We start from the raw sequence: 26,124 nt of genomic DNA, 5'->3' as shown, positions 1-26,124 counted from the left end.
GATCATTATGGTGTCAGCTGTCAGTTTATACAGGTGAAGGAAAACTGCAGAAGCTCCATTTTTAGGGAAATTTCTGAAACTAAGTTGCTTTTAGGTCTTAACAGAAAAAAGTTACAGTTTCCTGGGAAAGCTAAATGCTAGTGTTTAACCAAGGGCTTTCTAAATCTCATTTGGGATTCTGAGATCTTTTTTGCCTCTCAATGCAGTTACATTTTCTAACAGGACTAAATTTTCCAGCCTCTGCAACAATGCTGAGCAAGTGAGAGGCAGCAGAGAATGTTCCCTTGCTGCCCGAAGGGTGTGAGTAGCCTCCTGTGTGTGTGAGCACCTCTGGGGAGTTCTCAGGTGATCAGTTGCCTGTGAGCTCTGGTTTGGGACCGGGAGGTCCTGAGTGGTGCTCATAAATCCCTTGCCCAGGTGTCCCTGTGGAATGAGATCCCCTCTTGGCAGACATGCTGCTATGCATGCCAGCTGCCCCCTTAGAAGAGCAATTGGGTTGCTCCTTTAAAAAGCTGTAAAGCCCATGCGTACCATTTCTGTACTTCACAGTGTGCTGACTGTATCCCTTAGGCAGAGTTGTTGAACACTGCTAAAAATTTGGGTCACTGAGGAGTGTTGCAGCAGCAAAACAAAATGCCTTGCTACGGGCTGTACCCCTAGAGAGACTTGGGGATGTTCTTTGAAGGCTGGATGTACCTTTTCATTTCATGAAATGAAGGTGTTTTCTAAAACACCTTCACTACGTGTTAGATCAGCTTGGTGTGTGTCTTTGGATGCATTACATGTGGTGGCTGTTGAGCGTAGAGGTCCTTTTGCTTTGACATTTTTAGCTTTATCTTCCCGTGCTGCTCTGAGTGCTTGTGCAGCAGCGTGCAAAGGCAGATTGCTGATGAGTTTAAAATGAAATGGATGGTGCAGCAAACATGCCAATGTGAGGAGAGTGATGTGGGGATAGGAGAAGAGACTGTGGTCATAAGAGGGCTGTGAAAAATAGTTGAGTTGCAAGAGAAAAAGTAACTTGAAGAGAAAGGAGAATATTTACTGTTGTTTAAAGTGATGCTGATTAATACCGATACTTACATTCCAATTTTTTTTCTCTGACGATGTCTTTTTTATACTGATGCTACTGTTAATGTTGCTATATAATCTGACTTCTTTGTTTGATTTCCACAGTATTGATAATATCCTCATTGCTTACAGAAAATCCACTTTTTTTGGTAAACCCCTTTATTGGTGTATTTATGAGCTCAATGGTGTGACATCTCACAGCCTATTCCATTTGTCTGTACTGCTTCCACTCCTATCCCACGATCAAGACCAGATAATGCAAAAATTAATGCAATGCCATTTGTATTTTAAGAAGAAAAAAGTGTTGACTCTTTTTTGAAACTTAATTAGCTTCTCATGTATGTTAAATTAATGGTGGGAGCGTTTGAAGGCATGTTATTTCTTCATTGCTTTAACACAGGTCCCCTCAGGAGTTGCATCCTTGTACTTCTACCCCAAAAAATTAATGTTTTTATTTGTGATCAAAGTAGTTCAGCTTCCAGGGCCTGGATTTTGTATTGATACACTCAGAAATTTGTAAGATGTAGGTTGGTGTCTACTTGTTAGGAAGGGGTATTGATGTGCTTTCTGGGTAAACAGGTAAAAAACCTTTTTGGGTCAACTTTGAGCTGTGGCAACACTGTAAGGTTTTATTTTGTTCATTGACTTAGAAGGGAAACACAACTATATATTCAGTTTTATGAGTTGTGGGGCTGCATTCTGAGTTTTGTATTGTTGAGGAGTTCTTGGATATGGAGTTCTGGTACAAAAGAAGTTCTGATAACTTATGTTCTTTGCCTTTTTGTGAGATGTATGTTTGTGCTTCAGGATGGCTCGAATGAGCGTGCTGACTTCAAGTCTTCTATCCTTTCCAGTCAAGCCAATTTCATACAGCTTTTTGAAAATCCATACTCAGAATCTGCTTGCAGAAGCTGTTACAGCTAGTGTTTTATAGAGATTCTTCTATCCAATTCTGTTGGGGCAGCAAAGGACTAGCCAGGGAAACTTGGTATTTAGACTGTTTCCATCATGCCAGTTATTCTGAAGACAAAAATCAGACCTGTGCTGTAACACCTGCAGATGCTGTTCAAGAATGCCTTCACATGAGGTGCCTCTCCTTCCAACGCCCTGCTGACTCTGTTTTGACTTAGCAAATGAGTACGTTTATATAATTTTCATGGCTGGCTTACTGAGCTATATTGTACTCTTAAAATTCTGAGTCATATGTCTTGACATCTTATCACTTTACTTGGCAAGCTTAAAAATCCTAGATTGGACATGATCTCAAGCTTACAGTGCTGCTTTGTCCTTGAAATGTCACCTTTTGGCTGACTATTGCTTTACCAGTGGTAGAAAAGCAGAAAATCTCCCTATGATGAAGATGCTTCTTTCCCTGAGTAGCTCTGGGCAGTTGGGACATGACTGTCCCCACTGAGGGAGTTTCTTGGCACAGGTGTGAAAAGTGTCAGTTTCTCCCACCCTTCTCCAAGTTGCTGGCACTTAGAGATGTGGAACAGAGACATGGAGGTTGAAGAACGTTTGGCTCAGCTCTCTGGAGGGGCTGGAAAGTAGAGGAACAGATGAGATGTCATATTTTTCTGTGGATGGTACAGCCTTATGTTCTATAAGACATTGCTGTTGCTTCTGGCTGCTGTTAGGGGACATTGTAGGCCATGCCTCAAGCCTTTTGGATGTCTGACATGGAAGATGCACAGTCCGGTCTCTAGGATACGCTTTAGTACGTGTATAGCGTTGTCACTCTGCAGAGTCCTGTTAGTGTTCAAGCTGCTTTAAGTTGGTCACACTCTAAGCATACTGCTGGAAGTACTGGGTGAAGGCCTTTTATCATCTTTCTCAGTAAGAGGTGATTTTTTTTCTTGTCTCAGGAGTTGCATGCCTTGGCTCTCTTCTACTTTTTTCTTCTATTTTTTTTCCAGACATGCCACAATCCTAAAACTTAGTGTGTTCAGTGCCATCATACAGCTCCTAAGTGTCTTGAAGACTCCATCTTTGTGCTACAGATTGGCAAGGCAAGACTTGCCAGGTCTTCCATTTAGAGTCTGGAAACAGGGAACTTTTCAGGGGAATTATTCATTGTAATAAAATGCTTTAGAGTATGTGTATGGCAGAGTAGGATAGCAGTTGGGCTGTTTTGCAAACCTGTGTTACTGTTCTGGCAGTTTGTGGAGCAGGCTTGTGAGGTGTAAGCTGATGGCTGAAGCTTTAGCACTTGCTTCGTTGTTTGCACTGTAGTTTCTTCTCACATTCCCTCATCTTTGCAAAGTGAACTGTTGCCCCAAAGCACTTGTTGTGCATTGGGTGAGTCAGGGCAGGAGAAAGAGCAATCTCTTGTCTGTAAATCCGTTTCTTTGTCTTAGATCCACCAATCCGATGACCCCACTGATGTAGCTGTGAGGGGGCTGGTAAGGTGCCTAGGCTGCCTTGTCTCTCTAACAGCATTAGGAGTACATAATTGGGATTTCGTTCAAGAAAGAAGTAGATACACCAAGCTGAAGATGATTGGCTGCTCTCTTTTAACAGACAAGTCTGAGAAGGAAAACCCATTCGAATCCCCTTTCATTCTGGATTGGTGGATCTGAAGCCCAGAAACAAAGTTTCAGGTAAGAAGTCACCCTGTACTATATCTTGCTGCTTCTGCTTAGATGAGTTTGTCTGCCAAGTCAGTATCTTGCTTTACCTGCTTAATGTCCCTGAAGTGTTAGAACACACCAAGTTAGCTGCTGAGCTTAGAGTAAGCTGCACATACAGTAAATACACATGCAGTTTGTTAGGAAATTGCAGCTCTAGTGTGAAAAAACAGATCTGGGGACATAAAGTAGACTTGCCTTGTGCAGAACTGGAAAGCTGGATCTACAGGGCCACTGAGCAGATGGCTTCAAGATCCTGCTTCTGCAAGGACAAAGCAGCCTTACCCAAGACCTTGTTGAACTTCTCAGTTGAGTTCAGAAAAGTAATATCTGTCTGCTCTGATTTCTAGCTGTGTGGTCTGCTGAGTTCATCAGAAATTTAGAGAATTTGTCTAATTGTTCATAGTACAAATTCCAGCAGCTTTATCCTGCTGATATGCCATTTGAAATTCTGTTGTGGGCAGCACTGGGAGTCAGTCTTTTAAACTCTTCATGAGATTTCAGTGTGAAGTTCTGTTCCTGGTTGTTTCCAAAGCATAGCTGAGCCAGTTGTGAGGCACGGTTTTCAAGAGGAGCTTTTTAAGTTATAATGGCTTGATTTCAAAGTAAGGGAGCACAGTTGTGTTTTGAATTACATTGATCTGAGATTTTGAGAGGATTGTAAAAGGCTACAACGTGTTATCTGAGACACACAGGGAAGGTATGTGTGTGCTGTATGAAGGAAAGCTGGGTCTCTGGCTGGTAGGAAAATAAAGTTATGTGAGTGGAGTATCTGGTGTGAAAGGAAGACCTGCACCTCCCCTACTGTCCAACTTTATTGTGAGATAGGGCCTTAATGAACTTCACAAGTGATTTCTGAATTTGGTATGAAGCAGTACGCCTCAGTTCCTTTTGCTAGTAAGAGCAGTGGCACTGAGCAGCTTGAGTGTGCTCTTGTAGACAACAATTAAAGCAAATGCTAAGGCTTCAATATTGAATCTCCTGTAGAAGAAACTCTTCTAGGTGCTGTTTATCCTTGTGTATTGTTTTAGCTCTGTGTTTGTTTTGTTGGCATGGTATTCTGTGTAAAAAATTATACTTGAATTGATGAAGATGTGTATAATGAATTATTTGTGTGCAGGGTGCTGCTGTTTCCTGGTCTGATTTCTTTGAGTACTTGAATTTTATTTGGTTAGGGTGGATTAGCCTTGGGCATGCTTTGTTAGTACAGTTCTCTAAAATTACAACAACAAAAAAATCTGAGGGAAAAATCTAAGGGTAATACTCATTAACTTCAGTCTGACACATTTCTTGCAGTCTTGTCTAATATCAAATTGCATTTGTTCTATGTACCAGTCAGACTCACCTTGGAGTTAACACTGCAAAATAACATCTTCCCGTAGAACAGCCACTGTTCAGGGTGTGCCTTTTTCTAAACTGAGAGGCTGGGGAGGCAGAAGTGAATCTTTAATGATGAAAACTGAAAAGAGGAAATAATTCAAAACACACTGAGGTGGGGAAAAGAGGGGAAGCATAATATGTACTCCTGCTGATTAAGATCCCTGATATTTAATATTGCTTCACTTTTTGAAACATGAGACAGTCCTATCAAAGGCAACACTAAAGTGAAGTTGCGCTTTTAGTGCAAGGGTGGAGGCTTAGTTCTTGTCCAAGTTTTGAGTCTTGCACTTCAAAAAGTAAACTGTAAGACAGCTATCAAAGGCTATGTAAGCATTCCTCCAGAGCATCGGATGTACAAGCCCTGAATGTGAAGCCAGTGTTTTATTATGTGCTGAGCCCAGACTCCATACACATTGAAACTCATCAAGTTGCTGTGTCTGCTGCCTTGGCTGTACTGAATTTTTACACGGGCTATTATTTTTAGATTCTGTTAGGCCTCATCCTTAAAAAACTTAAAACAGAAAAGAGTTTAAGACAACTTTTAACATCTTTGAGGAGTTTCAGGCATGTTTTTCTAAGTGTTTAAACTTAGTTTTTTACTATTTCAATTGGTAATGCTAGGGCTCTTTTTAGTGTTGTTATTTTTTCCCCCAGTTATAATTTACTGTGATCAGGTGTGCTGCTGTCTGTAGATGTCTGTAACACCTCTGTTCCTGCTGTGTCAGAACATAGGAAAGCTGTTATTCTTTTAAAAAGGCCCTTTTTTAATGCAGCATAGGATATATTAATCCAGAAAGGAATGTCACGCTTCTGGACACTCAAAACTGCTGGATTTGAGATGTATGTACATGAAGAAAGCAAGGGTTAATCTAAATACTGTGTGTTTTGGAAACTCTAGATGATTTCAGTTCACATTCAGAGTGAATTACATAAATGTATTAGGGTATTGTTCTTGAAAATGATACACTGAACCTCGTTCATCCTGATGAATAAACAATAATGGGGAAGATTGTTGTTATATTCAAAGAAAGCATTTAATCTTTTCTGCACTGAACCCATATTCCTTTTGTAGCATTCGCTTTGTTATAGCAAACGCGTATTTTGATCTTCAGGAGCAGAGTGGGACTGCGTTATCCATCACCCTTCTGTGAATTCCTTGTTCTGTCTAGAAGAACTGTGTGGTAATGAGGAGAATTTATCTGATAAGTGATTTTTCCCTTTGTCTTGCTTTAAATTTTCTTCTTTCCTCAGTGTTCTTACCCACATGCAAGAAGCTTATGTGCAGATCTTGAGTGGCTGTTGGAAGGATGTTGAACAATTTTTATTTTGGGTGGCAATCATTTAGCTAAATAGATTTTTTTTCTGATGCAAGTGTGACTCAGCTATCGGTTACTTATTTTTCTTGAATGATCTGGTAAAAAGAAAAGAGTAGTTCAAAACATTTTACAAGGTAAAATAAGTTTGCTACTCTTGTTTCTTAGAAATTCACGTCTGCATTTATATTTGGTCTGAGGACAAATGGAAGAGTCATTACTCCTAAGAGAAATTTTTTGCCTTACTTAAATTGAAGCAGAATGCTGGAACACGCATGTAAAGCTTCATGGATTTGGGAAGCCTGGTGAATGAATTCTACCCAAACAGCCTTCCAAATCAGATGCTCAAGACTGGATGTGAGATTGCATTTTGGATATGGAAAAGGTAGTGGTGTGATGGCACTTATTGCAACAAGCTTGAATAGAGCATGTGAATACACTGCACCTCTCAAGGGACAACTTGGTTTTGAAATGAGAACAGGGAGAGTTTTACAAAACTTCTGTTGGTCTGATGTTAATTGTTTCTTGTTTTCAAGTACCTCAGCAAAGATATTCAATGTTGAGCCAAAACGTGCAGCATAGTGCCTGTGTTGCCATGCCAAGCCAGGCTGTCACTTGTGGAACACGTGTGTTCGTGTTGCCTGCATGCCCCACACTTGATTTCCAGTTAAGCAGTCACACTTAAGAATACACCTTAACAATTGTCCACCTTTTGCAAATATTCAGAATACTTGTTCCCATATCTGGTTGGTTCAACACTGTTCTGCTTGTCACTGTTTTGAATTAATCCCTTAAGGTAAAACACCAGGTAAGATCTGGATGGGATTCCACATAGCAAAAGGGGATGGAGTTTGCTGAGTAGTTGGTAACTATCCACTGCTGAGTGTAAAATAATGCTGAAGGCCTTTGAACAGTGTTATTGCATTATATTTTTTCTGTCTTATTGTGATTAATGATGATTTTTAGAGAAACTAAGATCTGAGCTTGATATTATATTTGACTTTAGGACCATATAGTTTCCATAAACCATCAGGCTGTCCTTAAGTCTTAGTTTTGCTTTTCAGAATATCCCTTTTTCAGGATTAAATCTGAGCTGCTGGGAGCTGAGCCTGTCATTCCCAGCCATGGAGAGTGATCCACGTAACAGCAGTTACCCCATGAATGTATCAATATTAAGTGCTAACGGAAACAAAGAAGTATCAGTTCTGGCAGTCCGTGCCTATATCAAAGGAAAGTAAACATTAAATTACCAGTGTTGAATAGCCTCTGGGTTTCTTGTAGCTAAACCTGAAGAAGATTCAGAATGGAGGTTGCACCTTTTCGTTGTACCTTTTTTTGCCAGTCCAGATCTTTATTTGTAGCCCTGTGGACATCCAGAACATGAAGTAACTTCACTGAGGGAGCTGGTTTGTTGTCACAGGAAAGTTGGGAAAAGCATTTCAGACTTGAGTATTTGTAAACTTTAATTATTTGCTAGGTTCTTACTTGCAATTTCATTTTGTAATAAACTGCATAAGCAAAAAGTTATTGAAGGAAGCATGAATTCATTTAATTAGTAGCACTTCTTAATGAAGTAGAGTAAATTAGCTCCTTCGCTTGTTTTGCTGTATTTTTCTTTGAAATTCCAAAATACCTCCCCTCACCAATCTTTTTTCGAACTAGAAACTGATTTACAAAAGCAAGGATCTTTTTGACTTAAGAACAGGATTTCCCAAATTGTAAACACACCAATAAATTTTGGTTCCTTAAATTTTACCTTAAATGGGTGAAATATGACTTCTTTTTTTAATACGGAGAAGAAAGTGTGAGGATTGCTGTTCAGACATAACTCTTAATTTCAGGTGCACTGAAACAAACGATTCCTGGACATTTTACTGCACACCCATGTGAAGTACAAGGTGAATGCAAATTTCGTATTGTTCAGGAGGTGATAAGTTGGGCTTTTTTCTGCTGCCTCTGTCCTAAAAGTTACCACCTACAAAAGCAGATTTATTGGAAGAACACTGCTGCATGCTTTACTGTTAATATAGGAAGCTCTTAGTCTCTAGCATTTAAATATATTGAAGCATAGTCCTTTCTTATTGAAACTACTGCAAATTTAGTTTTGAATGCAAATGCTTGAATTTGCATGGGTTGCTGAAATTTGAGAGTTAACATTTAAACCTAAATCTTGAAATATAATTCCTGAGGCTGGATCACCACAGGAGTTCTTTGTGAACAGAATTACAGTCATGGGGCATCAAAAAGATCACAATGACAGTTTTTCTGTTGGTCTTTATTTTGACATCATTTGAAGCCATGTGAGTCAATGAAAGCTCTGCATTTCAGTGAGTTGGTTCCCTAAAATTTGAGTTTTGATTTGCCTTATCTTAGCCTGCATGGTTCTGTTGACCCTGGTTTATCTGTGCATTTAGTAGTGTGCTCTTTGGGCAGGGGCATTTTGCCTTTCCCAAAATTTAGTAAGCAATGCTGCAACTCCCTGGAATCCTGATGAAGGGAAAGCCCCAGTTCAGGCTCCTGTTAGGTAAAAATTAAATCTTTAGTAACATACACTATTATGGGGGTTTTATGACAGTTCTTATGCATTCAGGGTCAAGTAATAACATGTCTGTGAAACACACAAATATTTGCACATTCCTCTTTTAGTGTGAACTAGAATGCAATATTTAATCTGTAGTATTGTGCAATATCATTGCTGCAGCTCATTGGCCAATGATTTTTATAAATCCTTTTATTCAGAGTTTCATAATACTAAAAGAAGGTTTTTGTGTGGTGTGAACTTGGCATAGAAATGTCCTCTGTGCCCAGTGTATTTTGAAATAAAATAAAAAGTTTTTCTCAAGTTACCCAAATTTTTCGTGTTCCTAAAATTCAGCTTATTTAGGTAGAGTAGTTCCTAAAACAAAAGCCAGTCTAGGGAACTAAACCAATGATTTTCAGCTTGTAGTTTGTGGACTCCTATAGGTGTAGATTCTTTGTACACATTATACACACAGTTTTGTACATCTTATCTGAAAATCTTATGAAAGAAGTTTGTTACTTTTCTTATTAATTATTTTTACCAAGTGACATGAGCAAAACTGGAATTTTTACTGGGTGCATATCTTTAAAGTGCATAAATACCTGCAGCAATGCACTGAATTTCAGTTTTGCAGTGTTATGGTAATGCCATTTACATGTTGTGCCTAATAAGATTAAATAATGGAACAGATTAGGAAGAAAGTTTCTTGATTTATAGACTCTTGTTATGAAGCAGAGCTGTAAATGGTTTGTATAGCATCCTGCATCTTCAGTATCATGATCAGTGGAATTGAACAGCGCATCCTGTATCTCTTGAAAAATGTAGAAATCTTTTTTTGGTGGCTCATGGAAGTTGAGGTTTCCCTAATGTCAGTGGTGGACTCTCTCAGAACAAATCAGGGAATTAAGTTTCCAGTGTTTGTGTGAGGACACACCGGATATAACATATCAAAGTAATTATTAGATACATGGGACTGATTATTTGATGGCTAAATGAACATTTCTCTTAACTTTAAACAAGAAACTTTTATTAGTATATTAGTGATCTTTATATATATATTGAAGGAAGAATAGTACAATATAGCAGAAATTGTTTATTTTTGCCTCTGTACATAAGGTATATGCACCCACTCATCACACAAGTACATAGCATAGAACATCTGTATAGAATTTCAACACTCCTGCTGGAGAAAAGGAGAATTCCAGTGTGTTTTGGTGCTGCTGGGATCGTTCTTCTCCTGTTTTTGCTTTCATTTATCTTCTTAGCTTGGAGATGAAAACATTAGGATTTTTTTGTTATATTAATAAGATATAAAGCAAAACCAAAGGATGTTTTTAACCTCTTCAGTTGCTCTGGGCTCCCTCTTTCCTCTCACTACTGGCATAAGACCTGCTTTCCCTGAGTCTTCACCTCTTTCCACTTTCAACTCTGAACTGTGTGAGATTTTTCTTTAAAAGATCTGGTGTTTGTTATAACTAAATTGCAAGCCTGTGTGAAAAAGACTGAAAGCAAAGTCTGTGCCAGATTTTAGAGCCGGGTTTGTGCACTGCTTGATAAATTGGATCCCCTTTCCTAACTTTATCTGATGATTATAGTGGATGTACTATTCTGTCCTTAAAAGGAATTGTGAAATAATATCATGGAGCTATAAAAAGTTTGGGGAGTCTGTCTGCATCAGATCTCTTCATCTGCAGAAAAAAAAAAAAAAAGGATTTCCAAACTTTTTGTCATTTCTAGTGTCAGCAATGTGGAGTCTGGTAGTTAAGCTTGGTTCTTCTGCCTTGGGTGATGTTACTACAAATAACAAATGTAGTTAGGGTATAATTTGGCTTTAGGATACTCTCAACACAAACGTTTTTCCCCAATAACCTGTTTAATCTGTACTGTGCATCTTGACTAAGCAGAATTTGGTCTTACAATTTGAACCTAGCTACATAGTGTTCCTCTTTAAAAACACATTTTTTTGGTTTTGTCATTGTCCCAGTACATGGAGCATAACCTCAGAAGTTGATGTTGGCTTTGCTGTCACATTAAATAGGCACAAATTGTTTGAGAAAAGTGCAGGATGCCAAATCTCAATTACTGAAATCCCTCCAGGTTGTGGTCTCAAGACTCGCCACCCTAATGAGAAGCTCCTGCACTTGGGTTCTCCAAGGGGGACTGCAAAAGTAAAAACCTTACAAGCAATTACAGCCAGGCGAGTTTGCTGAGTAGGGCATCTTCCCTCCCTTATCGAGAGCAGTGTGCTGATGGACCCAAACTGTAACAAATCTATACTCTTGCTAATAAGTTAAAATGTTCAGCTGGGCACTAAAGCCAAGAGGTTTCAAATGAGGCAAATTGGCTCATTATCCTTGCTAGGACAGAGGGATGGCTTATTTTCTGAAAAGGATCTTCAGTTGTTATTTTACCCTTGGCTACTAACCTTGTTATTAATGTAGAAATAACATAGATAAGTACCCACGTTAACATACTAATGAGTTGCCTGCCTTGAGTGATTTTTTTGTGGCATCTAACTGCTTCTTCTCTTCCTTCCTTTTTGTCACCCTGCAGTGTTCTGTGCCAAGGTCTTTGTGGCTAGGCTGCTCCAACCTGGTAGAGAGCATGTGCGCACTGAGATGCCTGCAGAGCATGCCCAGTGTCAGATGTCTCCAGGTGCCTTTCTTCTTTCTTGTTGTAAATGTTATGCGTATGCTGTTGAACATTTGTTAAACTCTCAGGACTCTGTTTTATCAAATTGTTAAGTCTGCTAAATGTTTTTTGTGCATCCTTTTCTGAAATCTTCTACTTTAACTGCATTGTAGGAGTGAACATTAAGAGGGCTTTCCTAATAGCAGGCTCTTGTGGGGGGTGATGAGCTTTTGTGTTATTGCCTGTTTACTGAAGTTGTGATATAAGTAGCATAGTTGTGCATGTTGCCTGCTATGTTTTGCTTTCTCATTTAATTTTTTAAAAAAATAACATAATGAGCTTTGCTGTTTCTCTTAAATTGCAATGAATGACCAGCCTGTAATATCCGTCTGACTGAATTTAGCAGGGACAAGCGTTTTATTTTCTCTTTAAGTGTGGTCCTGGTTATAGCTTTCCAGTCCGCTTTGCTGGGCACACTTGAATGCAGAATAGTCAGCATGGAGTCCTGGAGCTCTCTGGGTTGGTTACTCTGTTAATTTAGTTTCTTAACTTTTTAAAAGTGAAGAACAAGGGATGGGGACTTGCTCTGCAAAGATCACTAAATCTGAAGTTCTCTGTTGGTTTTCTTCTAGTAAGCTGTTGAAGCTGAGCCTGTGTAATTTATAGGTGGGGAATATCTGCTGTTTCTTTGCTGGTTTGGGAGGGATTGAAAGCAATGAAGAGGGACATTTTGATGCCAATTAACAATTTTGAACTTCCGGGGTATTTGCATTGGAAAGAAAATACAGAACGTGTAGTAACTGGATGGCACTTCCTGAAGTGTTTCTGAATGTAACATTTTTGGCAGACAATAACTATCATTTAACTATTATTAGTATCTTTTATAACATAGTAGCGCTATTCAGTGTTCAGTCTTTCATGTGTACAAAACCGATACTTAGGTTGCTTCTTTTTTTTGTCTGTGAATGCAAGCAACAAATTGAGTTTTGTTTGCAGTCAGTCCTTGGAGATCAGACACTGGGTCACATGAATGTATTGCCTTGGAGAGCAACCATTTTATTTATTTATCTAAATTTATTTTATTTTAAAACCTCTCTCCTGCAGAATGTTGTCACTTGAGTTCTGACAGATTTTGAGTTTCAGGGTAGGAGCAATTTTGCTTAGCAGTTTTGGGCTTCTTAACAAGCTCAGGTTCCCTACTGCAGGCAAGGCATGCATCTCTGCAAATACCTGGTTTGGGAGTGGCAAGGACTCCTTAATGATGGATCTGGGAACTTTGTGGCTGCCCAAGTTGCTTATAAATCAGGTCTCTAGAAATTTCTCATCCCTTAGCACACCATGGCAAATTATTAAGTTTTATTCCCCCAACTAAACTTTTTGTTAACAAACAGAAAAAAATCCCCTAAATATTCAATTAAAATAATAGTAAACCTATTATGAACACATTTTTCCTTTCTGTTTTACAGTGTCTATCAGTAGGTACATAGTAGTTTACTGCAAACAGAGCAGGTGAGGGCTCAGACCAAGCTTAGCAGTAGATCAGTTGATAGAGTATACATTGAATTGCAAACTTCTGTTGGAAATACGGATTGCTGGATGAAATACAACCCAGTTTGTTCATCAACATAGTGCTTTAGACGCAAGGTTTTTGGAAGCCTCTTATCACACAGATGTGGTGTCATATATAATTAAAACCAGGGCTAATGCAGCTGTTATGTCAGGATGTGTCACTCTGAAAGATTTCTCAAACCTGAGTTGTTTTCAGCAGTTGTTACAGATCTGCCAGGTTTCATGAAAACTGGATTTAAGTACTAGTTAATTTTTGTAGAATTTTTGCTCCATGTACCTGTAGAATTTAACAACCCCAGAACATTTTAAACTATATAATATTAGCAGCTGTTAGAAAATGTTAGTGGGGGAGTCTGTTAGTGCAAGGACAACCATGTTGCTCAGGCTGGTAGGGTTGCTTTGAAGCTGTTGGGAGCTTGTTGTGTGGAAAAAACCAATTTTGTGTGTTCAGCCTGTTGCACTTGAGGAGTTACTGAGGAGGGATTTCACTCGAGTGTTTCATCCCTCCGCCTGTTGCAGGGCTTATGCATTTCTGCTGGCTGCACCCTCCTGATGGCTTATTTAGAGAGCAACAGGGATGGAACTGTCCTCTGCAGATGCCTACCAGTTATGCTACTTGGTAAGATGCAGAGAGAGCTTTTTGGATTTTAATTGTGTTTTTTTTAAAAAAAATTGTTTTCTTAAATATGGGGATTTCTTTTTAGAATCACAATTAGAAGTAAAATGTTTTGAGTCTTTTAAAAGCATTTATGGGAGATATATATTTTTTTTTAAAAAAAAGATTCTCCTTTCAGATGTGTTATTCAGTGATGGCCAAAAGGGAACTTGCATGTGAAAGTGGCACTGGCTGCTTCTCCCAGTTTTATAAATTTTGGCACCATGACTTCCCCTCGATCTATAAGCCCACATGTAAGAACTGGTAGGGCACCTGTACCAGGAGATCTTTGTTCTGGAGCACACACTCAGCATAATGGTAGTTAATAGGAAGTTTAAAAAGTAAAGTTCAGAGCCTTTCAGTGATTCACAGAAGTTTTCTGGGAGTTTTATCACTTACCTGTTTGTATGTATAGAGTAATCAGTGAGTAAAATAGAAGGAGGGGAAAAAAAACCTAGTCTTAAATCTGGAGCCTTGTGGCATTTCTTCAAGAATCTCTTACTCAGTCTTGGTGCTTTTTCAAACATTTAGGCTTCAGGAGTAATCTACGATCAGTCTAAAGAAGAAAGAAGAATTTAGAGTTTGCTCTTGCCTTTCCATAATGTTAACAACCATAAAACCTAACTAGGCTCTTCTCAGAAAAAGCTGTAATATCTAAGCTAATATGCTCTGATGCCAGTAGATTGGAGGTAATGTTACAGTTCTCCACAATTAGCCTGGTTTTGGATTCTGTGCTTTTTCTCACACAGTAAAATACCTCCATAGTTCCTGTAGTTTACTGAAGAAATACTCCTGCATGCTGTGGGCTGTTAGTGAATGGAGATGAGAAGTTTGGAGAAGTTTGCTCTCATCTATTCTGAGTTCCAGCCTAATTTATATTGTTTGGAAGGAAAATGCTTGGAACTTCTTATCACTTCCTATTGTTAAATTGAAAAGCATACACCAAATGCAGCTCATAATACTTGAAACAGTTATACATTCTGAGGCCTTATTTTTAACTATTTAAGTACCTTTAATAATATTTTTGTGCCAAGGAGCTTACCATTATGAGCATTATGTATTCAAATAGCGACTTTTTTCATTCTGTCTTTGATATGGATTCAACTGCAAGACTTGGAGCACACTGATCTCTTATTTAGATGTTTAGTGAAACTGGTTCTGTTAGCAGTTATGTAATGCAACTGTCTGGATAGGATCTTCATCTTCATGAAGCATTGCAGTGGTCTTGAACATATTTTGTCATGCTGATTTGGGAAGTAGCTTGGACAGTGCTGGCAAGCTGAGAAATGGCTACTGCTCTGAGTTCTGTGAGTAAACATGGGCAGTGTGAACTGAAAACTAATCATTAAGCAGCAGAAGATAAGTACTCAAACAGCACTTTGAATTATTGCATAATGTAGGTTGTGATAATGCTTGGGGAATAAATCATTAGATAAATGGAAGGAAATTACCCTAGTAATCAAATACTGCTCAACCAACTCCTTCTCCTTTTTATTCCGTTACACTTTTCCTTGATTTTTTTTAAAAGAGGTCATTGTAGCTCTCTTCCTTAACTCTGCTTAGTTTTTTCTTGTTTATTTAGACCCCTCCCCCCCAGATTGGGTTTTTCCTACACTTTTCCACTTATTATCCTTAACATTTTCAGCTTAATTGTATGTACTATCCTCCTCTCCCTTTTCTGTTCATGAGTCAGTTAGGTAGCTTGGAAGTTTTATCAGCACACTGATTTACTACAGAAACAATAAACTTCTGACTTCCAGAGCTTCCAGCATGAGAAGTCACCTTGTTCCTCCAGGGGACAGATCTTGAAATAGCCTTAGTGGCTTTCTCAGCCTTGAAGCCACCCTGACACTTCCTGGCCCGTTTGCCCAGTGGTCTGGAGTCTTGTGATAGCCACCCTCTTGTGATAGCATCCTTGATCCTTGACTCCTGCACATTGGGATGTCCAGCTCTCTAGGTTTTCCTTGATCTACATTTTCATTCTTACATCATGTGTCCCGGTGGACAAGTGGTATGAAGGTGACACTGACTTAGTTCTTGCCAGTGTCATTCCTCCTTAGAGATAAAGACATGAGTGTATTGATTTACTCTCTGCAGCTGGAATCTGTCTTCACAAATACATGGTCTTAAAAGCCTTTTGAACTGGCCATTTCATAATTTATTACTGTTCTGAAGAGCTTGCAGATTATTTGCCATTGGCAAGTGGAGTCCTGAAACATTATGGTTTTAACATTTATTCCTTACAATAGCATTCCTTGCAAAGGAAATGATTCGTTAGCAATAAGGAATGTCAGTGCTATGACAGCTGAAATGAGCTACAAAGAAGGAAGTTTATCTTTCTATTTGTTGATAACATACAATATAGCACTGACTTGCTGAAGCTTCTGCTTGTTATTCTTTACTAATTTTGAGCTTCTGTTGGTTGCGTTTCTATTCAGGTACCAGAAGGAAGTACCACAATGGAAACTATAGTTGGAGAAAATTCTGCTTGGAGAATTCTGGAATTCTAATATATTTACATGAAAACTTCATCTTTTTTTCCCAGTAAATGTTCAGGCATGAGATGTGATGCAGGATCCTTAAAATGACAAGGAGTGCAGTAGATGCATTCTGCTAAAGATGCATGAAATCACAAATAGGAAGGTGATGAATAGGCTGTCTCTCTGTAGTCTATGTCCTTTTGAAAATGTTATTCTTCTATGCAGCTCTTAAAATGAGTTGTAGCCAGACAACTGCTTTGCTTCTTCTGTTAGGTTTGAAGTAATTTACAAATACTGTTTGGCAAGTTTTCTGGTGCTTTGCCTCAAAACACTGGAACTGTTACCATTTCTTTTTGTAAGCAATCCAACAGGTCCATTAAGAAGAAGTGCAGATTTGGTTCCTTTTCTTTAAATGAACAGTGTTCTCTTCGATATCTGAAATATTTTTGCTTGTCTCTGTTTTAAACAGACTTCTTTCTGAGACAGAAAGTATTAAAACTAAGCATAGTATGTCAGAGGCAATTAAACATAGCTTTCAGTAGGCCTGATAGCATTTTGTGATAATGGCCTGAATTTCCCTGTTTAGAGATTTGATGTAAAAATGCCCATTTTTCCCTCAGTGAATCAACAGCAGTGCTTCCCAGCATTGTTGCTGCTTCTGGCTGAAGCTGGAGTCTCCTCTCAAATTAATAGCAGTTTGAATAGCATTGAATTTTACCCTTTTTAATTTTTTTTTCCTTCTGCCCCAGTGCCCAACCATCCTGGTGATCTCTGCCAGAGCCCACTCCAGTATCCCAGCATATTTCTTGTACTGGAGTTTCCAAGCTCCGGATTGTATTCCAGGAGTGGTGTCCCAACAGCCAGACAGGGCTCTGGCTGCAGCCTCTTGTGGTGCCAGCAGCTTGGCAGGGTGCTTCCTGCTGGAGTGGCCAGGGCTTGTTGCTAGGTCTGGACACCAACATGATAAGTAAATGTGAAATGCAGGGATTGTTTGTTTTTATTTAAGCATGATTTATTACCTGAAGGAAAGTGTTACTCTCAGCACTTTTTCCAATCATCCTTTATGTGTCCAAGTACTTTCAGTTTTATGACTTTAATTATTAACTGAGCCTGTTCCTTCTGAGGGACAAAAAGAGAGACCTTCTCTTTACTGGGTCAATTCATATTGTTTATTTTCAAGTAGAACAGAGCAGTTCCTTCCTGGATTAAACTTAAGCCAGCGAGCTGGTGTTGAGCTACAAACCAGAGCTCTTCCCCTTTAACATCCTTAGCTGAGGAGCAGCAGTGTGCTCCCTGATGTCAGAAGACTCTCAAATGGTGTAAAGCTCAGTGAATTTTGGTTCCTGATTTTTCCCCGACAGGCAGCAGTCTCTGTGGCTGTTGGGCCCTGTTGGCCCTGGGCTGTGGTAAGTGTATGGCAAATGGTGTTGGGCTGGGAGGGAAAGCCACTCCAGAAAGGGGCTGTGTGAGTGCTGCCGACCCCCAGCTGACCTGCCTGCTTCGGGGGGGCTGCTTGAACCACATTGTTTTCATCACAGGTTGTAGAGAGCCCAAAGTATGACACCTTTCATCCCCAAACTGCAAGCTTGCCAGAACAGAGGAGTGACTCCTTTCAGGAGCTTCTCTTCCTGAACAGCTTTTCAAGTTACCTTGTCAGCGGCTGTTAGCCTGTGGGCAGTTCTCTCACTTCAGTCTTCGCATCAAAAGTTGCTGATATTCACAAGTTAGTGATTTACCTATCAGTAACCTTTATGGTAGAGATAAGAGGAATTGGTGATACCACCCCCTCTTGTTATTTCATTAAGCTGCTGTCTGCTGCAGAAGGGACTTCCAAAGGTAAAAAAAGGAACAGGAGCTTAGTTAGATACCTGCTCCTAATTCCTTTGGGTGACTTGCTGGCCTACCTTTTACTAGTGTTTCTTTCTTGTGCCATTTAGAGATCACAATCTGTTCTCTCTCAGACTGGGAAGGATATTTTCCTCAGGAGGCAAGTACATTTTTTGGTGGTGGATTCATCTTTTAACACAAGATACCAGACCTTGCCTTGGTAAATCCAGATCCGTTGCAGCTAGCTGCAGCAGATGAGCATCATTCCAAGCATAAATTTATGTTCTTCAGAAAAGTGCTGTTTCTCCTCATAGCTCTAAGGATGCATCTGCAGAAAACTGTCTTTGAGTGGGGAGATGTTGTTGGCCACACTTTAGTGTTTGTGTTTTCTCAACCACTTTTGGAAAAGTGAGGGTTTTTTTGCTTTTTGAGCCTATTGTGGTGCAAAGAAATGTTCTAGGTAACTTGCATCGCTCTTTGCCTGCTTCTGCTGGGAGAGTGAAATTTTTCGCAGGAGAGGGGAAGGAAACTCAAGGTAGTCTATTCCAGCTATATTTCATATAATCCTCTTCCCTGCAGGTGTTTGGTCAATTTTCCAGGGAAGAATTTTCAAGGAAAGAGAAAAATATAATGAAATATTTCCCATGAAGGTCGAAATTATGTTTGTGCAGTATCTTCACACAGCACTGGTGGACAACTTCTCAGAAATGTCCAGGCAGGAGGATCAGATCCCTTGCTTATCAGGAGTTAAGCAGTGGTCTTGGTACCAGTGTTAGTAATGATTTTGCTGAAATAATAATAATTCTACTCTTAAGAGTCATTATCATAAGGACATTTATTCTTTCAGTGTGAAAAGCTCCTGGGGTGCTTAGCAGTCAGACCACTCCTGTGTTTCCCTCAACTTCCTTTAGTATCATCCGGTGAGTTGTTCCATAAGTCTTCAAGACTGTGACAGTCTTCACATCTGTGGTTTGGGTTTTGTGGTTCTTTGAGATAGTGGTAGAACCCAAATACATCAAAGGAGGTATTGGAGTCAAGGGTAGTTGAAGGAAGCATAAGAGTCAAAGCCAGCAGCAGAACTGAACAAATTTTACCAATACCCATCTGTCAGGTTTAGAAGAAGTGGTACAGCAGAGAAGGATGGAAACCAGAACTTTTTATTCTTTTGCATAATCTTTCTATGTCAAAACAGTCATTTTTGCAAAGGCCAGCTATGGAAAGGCATTACGTGATGGCACAGAGTGGGCTCCCAGTGCTTCAGATGTATGGATTTTACAGATACTTCAGAAGCTTTAGCATTGACTTTATTGTCCCAGACTTTTCACTTAGGTTGTAATCATTGAACCATGTGCAGTGACTTTGTTCTGGTGTTTTCAGAGACCCTAAAAGCAAAGAGCTGAACTCTTTGCCGTTTAATTCTACCTGTTTGTCTCATTACTCAAATTCACACATGATTTTTGATACAATTATTAGGACAGACTTTAGGGATTAGTCAAATTAACACTGTTAAGCCTGTTTTTTTTGTATCTGTTTCACAGTTTTGTTCTTGAATGAAGAAACTGTATCTAAATATGTACTATAAAGTGTATGAATGCAAACATCATTCAGCACTTGAGCTGTTTTTCTTGGACAAAGACTCAGAATTGAAAAATTCCTGTCAAGGAATTTGGTTGTTGTAACTGATAAGTATTATTGTGCCGAAGGGATTAGGGAAAAGTTTAAAGAGAAGTTTAAATCATAGAATCATAGAACTGTCTGGGTTGGAAGGGACCTCAGAGATCATCAAGTCCAACCCTTGATCCACTATCGCTGCAGTTACCAGACCATGGCACTGAGTGCCACATCCAGTCTCTTTTTAAATATCTCCAGGGACGGAGAATCCACCACTTCCCGGCGCAGCCCATTCCAATGTCTGATCACCCTCTCAGTAAAGAAATTCTTTCTAATGTCCAACCTAAACCTCCCCCAGCACAACTTGAGACCTCTTGTGCCCTCTTGTCTTGCTGAGAGTTGCCTGGGAAAAGAGCCCAACCCCACCTGGCTACAACCTCCTTTCAGGGAGTTGTAGAGAGTGATGAGGTCTCCTCTGAGCCTCCTCTTCTCCAGGCTGAACAGCCCCAGGTCCCTCAGCCTCTCCTCATAGGATCTGTGCTTGAATCCTTTCACCATCCTGGTTGCCCTCCTTTGGACCTGTTCCAGGACCTTGATATCTTTCCTGAGCTGAGGGGCCCAGAACTGGACACAGGACTCGAGGTGTGGCCTCACCAGCGCTGAGTACAGGGGCAAATGACAGAAAATTGTAAAACCAAGAAATAATTAAAAAGCCTATATTACTGACAATGGATTAAAGGTTCTCTTTATATGAGATACTCGGTAGCTAAGAGTTAAATGGCCCATTTGAAAAATCACTTTTTTGATATCTTTAAAGTTGATAGCTTGAAAATTGTATATACGATTGAAGGGCTTGAGTGCACGTTCAGATTTATCTTTGAAAATAAGAGTACTTTTTTCTGCTTTTGAAGGTATTTGAACTAGGGAATTATTTCAGGGCATGTAGAACCCCCCCAAAAATATATACCCTAATGTTATGGGAATGCATGTGTAATTTTGTACATGTAAGCTCAGATTGTTATAACAAATGTAATCTGAAAGTGCCGAGCTTGTGTGTTAGTATGTGTTTTGGGAAAAGAGGCCAAATGGTTTTGAATTCAGTACCTGAGCAGTACAAATGCAGGATGCCTGCTGCTAAGTGATTGTCATAATTCTACTGTAGAGACTTTTATATTGCCCTGCAGTATCTATTAAATTCTTTTTGAGCCCTTCTAACTTCAAAGTTTGCTTTCAGAGCAGCTTGTCAGAAGCAAAAGTCATTTCAGATTCCCCATCAGGCCACAAAAACCGTAGCTGGCACTTTGTTTAATGCTGTCCTTTTGTTAAGAAGTGGAAGAAACATGTTTTTCATACTGAAACATAGTTTTTGTATTGAAGTGACATCAAATCCAACTGCCTGCAGACAGTGGGGAGATGATTGCTGGCACGCTGGGGTGGTCACAGCTCTGGTTTCAGGGCTTTGTTGCATAACACGTTGGTTTCAGCTGTTTCCCCATTTACCACCTTCCATTTACACCACTATGAGCTGGTGTGCTATAATGTAAAGCAAGTCAATGATGTGATACAGATTTAAAAATAATCTCCCGAAAAGAGGAACCTAAAACATTGGAGAACTGTTCCTCCTGTTCTCAAATCCTTTTCTGTAGAGTCTTATGATGATTTGCCTTTTGTATTAACTGTATTCTGAAGCTGTACGGGGAGAAGTGGTACTGGCCTTAGGTCAGGAGCATTTAGTCATCTACTATATAAATAATCTGAAATCTAAAGTATGCAATTGCATGTTCTTTTTAATACTTAGATAAAATAAGCACTCAAAAGCAGAGTGTCTGCCTAACCACAGGCAAGGCTGATTGGGCAATTGAAAGAAAATTATTTGGGAATTCTTTTCACATCTCATACTACTGAAGATTTTTAAGGCTTTTCTCTTTAGCTGAAGTTAGTCTGCCACCTTTTTGGGTTTTTTTTTTTTTTTTGAGATAAAGTTTTTTTCCGGGTTTTTGGTTGCTTGGATATCAGGAATGACAAAAGCACAAATTGTGTATAAGCAAAATATTGTGTTTCAGACAATTAATGAGTGATTAGGATTTCCTGAATAGTTTTGGTGGGTTGATGCAGTTTTTAATGCGTTGCCAGATGTGGAATACGTTGCCATGCATCTTTGGAGAAAAAAAATGGACTTAGAGCAGCGTGAGGTTCTGTTTTGGAGAAGATGACTTGTTTTAGCCTTCAGTTTCATGGAATTTTTCATTGTGGTGGCTACTGGTTTTTTGTATTTCTTTTGTGTACATACACCTCCTGTTTCACAAAAGACAAGTAACTGAGGGTTATTTCAGACTCCTCAATGTTTCTGAGTAACCTTTTTAAACTTTTTTTCTGTAAAAGTTTAAATAGAAACACCCTCAAAATCTGGTTGAAGTTTTGCTGACCCTTGGAGTAGAGCAAAACCATAAGAATGAGAATAAATTCTGCTGTAGTTCCCGTGACCAGGGAAAGCAAGGAGGGATGCAAACAAAAAAGTGCCACAATCTACTCTTAGAAAAATTTGATAAAATACATAGGTGTGCTTGGAGAAAGGTGTTGAATGTGTAATTGAAACTTAGAGCTGCTTTTGCTTCCCAAGTCCTAGTGTTTTAGTACTTAATGTGAGTAAATTTGTGACTGTGGGCTTGTAGTTATTTGGACTTACTTACATTTAAATAACTCTTCACTTATGTGTGCTTTGCTATGTGATGTTTGTGTTTGTTGCTCAGCCAGTTTTCTCAAGCTGCATCTCTTCCTTCTGTCTGTTGGATTCTTTTGCTCCAGGGTGAAAGAGCTGCAGATCTTTTCTACATCCTAGGGCAAGAAAAAGTTCGTAAGAGCCAGTGGATGTGTTAAGCAGCAGTGAATGGAAGGAAAAAACTGATAAGGTTTTGACAAAGTGGTTTAATGATCTGGATTAGTATTTCTGATCTTGCTCATGTCCTGTCCTTCATCCAGTTTTTTGGACACCTTCCTCTTGAGGGTTGTTCCACTCTTCAGGCACATTGAAGTAACTACATTTGGAGTAGTTGGTGTCCGTGGAGCCAGTAGGAGACATCTGAACCTAAATTCCCCTCAGGGAATTTTAACTTTGCAGCAGGCAGCCAAGTTGCTCTTAACATAGGCTAATATATTTTTGATGAATCTCAAGTCCTCTAATTACTAGCTCAGCCTGAAATTTGCTTCTGAGATGTTACTTACCCTACTTTTAATCTGCAATACTGTTAAAGGGTTATTAATTGTGTAGGGGAGAGTGGTGCATTTTCTGCCTTGTGTTTACCCATGAACAGAGCAAAATGCACTTCATCTGCAGCACTGCACAGTGTGAGCTGTAATTTGAATTTTGCCTTGCACCTGGCTTGGTGTGTCCAAACAGTGCAAACACTTTTGGAAATGATGCTCCATAGGAACTACTTGGCTTGTAGGAGGTATGTGCGAGTTGGTTTAGGGCTTGGAAACGTGGGTGTAGAAGTAGTGTGTTGGAGGGATGCACCAGTGAGCTCTACAGTGTCCTGGCTGCTCAGAGAGTCCTTGAAGTCAGTTGCTGTCTGTGTGCTTGAATTCCTGGGTTAAAGTGGTTCTGATAGGTGTACTAACTTCATCAGTCAGCAACGAAAAGCAGCTTTCTAAATATTTTTTTTTCCTTTTACAAGTGAATGTGAGGAGGTTTTTTTGGATCCGCTCTAGAAAGTGGAAAAGTTGTTATAATATTGAGCCAGTGTTTTGCCCAGTGTAATGCGTTAGTTTTTTAATATGGGAAATAAAAGCTGAAGAGGCTCTTTACTAGGTATTAAAACAATTTCTAAGATAGTAAATATTACTTAGTGTTCTCATTATACAAAAAAAAATAAATTGATGATGCAAAACCACTAATAGTAACTGTAGCTGAGACACAGAAGTAACTTCTCAGTTAAAAACAAAAACCCAAAACCAGTACCTTGCTCCTGCTATCTGTATTTATTTTTACAGCCAGTTTGTCATAACCGTGTTTCTGATGTAAATGTTTCACTATTTAAATTATTATTTGCATGAAGAACGTATTTCTCTTTTGGGGTTTTTGTACCCTAGAGTTGTGAAAATTAATTCAAAGATGTTTCAGGAAAAGCTATTGCAGCCATAAGAGAGATGAGTGCTTTAACATCCCACTTAAGTATCGAGTCTCTTCTGCTCTGGAATAGAAAGTGCATTGCTGGCTGGAATGCTGCACACACCCAGGATCTGCCAAGAAAGGCTGAGTGACCATATGGTTAAAGACATGGACTCTAAACAGCTGAAAATCAAGCAACACTTGGAATCTGAAGGTATAATTAAACCTCCAATTAGGCTGGAAAAGGGCTGCTGTTAGAAAATAAAAGCACTTTTCATTTAAAGTAAAACATGATCAGTAAGCGTCAGGTAGAGCATTGCAGTAAGATTTGTTGCCTGCCCCTTACTCCTTGACTCCTTGATGCTCTTTCACAACCTAAGATTTTTAAAATTACCTTTATTATATTATTGATTATAATTTTTTCAGCTGCCAGCTTGAGCAAGTAGGCACTGTGGAAAATGTTCCAGCAAGGCTTCATATACCCTCAAACCTTGCCTAGCTGAATTTAAAACTCTTTGGGGGTTGGTATATTTTTTTTTTTTTTTTTTTTTTTGTAAGCTGATTCTGCATAAATCTGGTACTATTCTGCATAGATCTGGTACTTTTAGTTTTGAGGGGCAGGTGTAGAGAAAAAGATTTTAAAATACATATTTGGGGCTCAGTATATTTCTGTTCAGCAAAATAGTTCGCATGGTGTGCAAGTTTTGCAAGCCCTGATGCTTCCGTGTGCAGAATGGTGCAGGGATGAGTCATCAAATTGCTACAATTACACAATTCAGTCCTCATTGTCCTTGTAAATACAACATATTAATATAGGATGGCTACAAGCAGGTTTTGATTACTGACTCTACTCCAGCCACTCAGAAAATTAAATGAGGTTGGGGTGTGTTTGGAACAGTTACGCAAGGATTGTGTTAGATGTGATCCTGTTGTACCTGTTGAGGTAAATCTGCCCCTAAGAATTAATAAACTATTACATTTTTTTTTAATAATAAAAAGAGAGAGAGAGAACTTGAATTGGCTGATGGGTCAGAAGCGTCCTCCCCATCTAATTTTAGAAACTATACCTGCTGCGGAAAACACTTGATGTCTCTTGGGACTGCTGTAATTATGTGGGTTTTTTTCTAGTGATATCAGTTTGCTGAGTGGAAATACAGGCATGTTGGAAAACAGCCTGTGACTTGGACAGGAGTAGCACTTTTGTTTATTAACATCCTAAATTGACTGCTGCTTTAATCAGGGAATATTTGTTTTTTTTAAAAAATAGTAATCTTTATGAGAATCTGTATTACACTATTTCTGAAGTTGTAAAAGCCAGCAGGGTGATTCAGCAGTTGTGCTTTGCAGGATGGGGTGTTAATTATCGAATTAACTCCTCTGCTGGGTAGTTCCAGACTGCAGTTTGTGCATGCAGCTGCCTGTGAAAAGGAGGTGCCATCACCAAAAGTCAGAGCCTTTGCTTAGTGTTTTGTGGAACTGGATTAGAATAGTAACAGTGAACTGCTGATCGATTTTGTGTGTAATTTAATTTTGAAAACCAGTTATGTAGTTTAGTCCTCTGTAGGCACAGCCCACCTTGATCTGACTTCTGAGATTATCTTCATGGTAAGTCAGACATAAACTGAGTATTATGAGATGCACGGTTATGTATTCACAGAGGATCAGCAAGTTAATTTTGTAATGAGGGTAAGGTGAAGACTAAAATAGTGATACCAACTGCCAGTCATCAAAGTATACAAGATAACCTGTGTAGTGCCTGCTTGTATTCTTTTAAACCTCCAAAACTGTTCTGGAACATTTAGATGAAGCATGATTTGAGATTTTCTTTCTCTCAGCAGAGAGATGGGGCACACAACTGCTGATTTTTGGGTTATTTACTGATCTGGACAAAACTTCCCTAAAAGTAGATCCTTGAGAGTTGTCAAGTTGGGTATGCAGGAGCATTAGGTCTCTTTTAAAAACATCACATCTACAACTTGTGGTCAGACTGTGTGTTTTAGAAACTAAATACAAACTGCCTAACTGCTGGTACAGAATTTACCCTCTCTGCTTCTATATTTCTTCATGGTTAATTAGAGGCCAAATAAAAATGATGCATTCTTTTTCAACTGAGTTTGGTTTTTTTTTTCTAATTTTGACTTCAGCTGTTGGATCTTGGTAGATTCCTTTAGTATTTCAAGTATATTTTTCTTTGAACTTCCAGCAATAACTATGCTAAAATAAAACCAGGCAACTGGGAGAATAGGTTAGCTAGGTAAAAAATGTAGTGTACTGAGCTTAATTTGTACAGGTCCCTAATGCTTATTTAAATAGTTTAATTTAAGCTGAAAAAGC

The 26,124-nt window shown here is 39.1% G+C and overlaps 1 protein-coding gene across 4 annotated transcripts in view; it reads left to right on the top strand.

The window, feature by feature from the left end:
• Positions 1 to 26,124, top strand: part of FBXW11 (F-box and WD repeat domain containing 11) — a 74,178-nt gene that overhangs the window by 5,093 nt on the left and 42,961 nt on the right. Inside the window, exons 2-3 of one of the 4 annotated variants that reach the window (XM_071758352.1) lie at positions 3,589 to 3,668; positions 11,463 to 11,564. The exons of 1 other annotated variant lie outside the window; for it this stretch is intronic. In XM_071758352.1, the coding sequence (XP_071614453.1) occupies positions 11,514 to 11,564 (51 nt within the window). In that variant the 5' untranslated portion in view covers positions 3,589 to 3,668; positions 11,463 to 11,513. Of the gene's footprint in view, positions 1 to 3,588; positions 3,669 to 6,187; positions 6,257 to 11,462; positions 11,565 to 26,124 lie in introns of all 4 variants that reach the window. 2 more of the 4 variants (XM_071758355.1, XM_071758354.1) reach the window with 2 other exon arrangements.

The sequence above is a fragment of the Heliangelus exortis genome, chromosome 15 (assembly GCF_036169615.1).
Source record: "Heliangelus exortis chromosome 15, bHelExo1.hap1, whole genome shotgun sequence".
In the NCBI taxonomy this organism is placed as follows: Eukaryota; Metazoa; Chordata; class Aves; order Apodiformes; family Trochilidae; genus Heliangelus; species Heliangelus exortis.
This window is presented reverse-complemented; position numbering and strand designations above follow the sequence as displayed.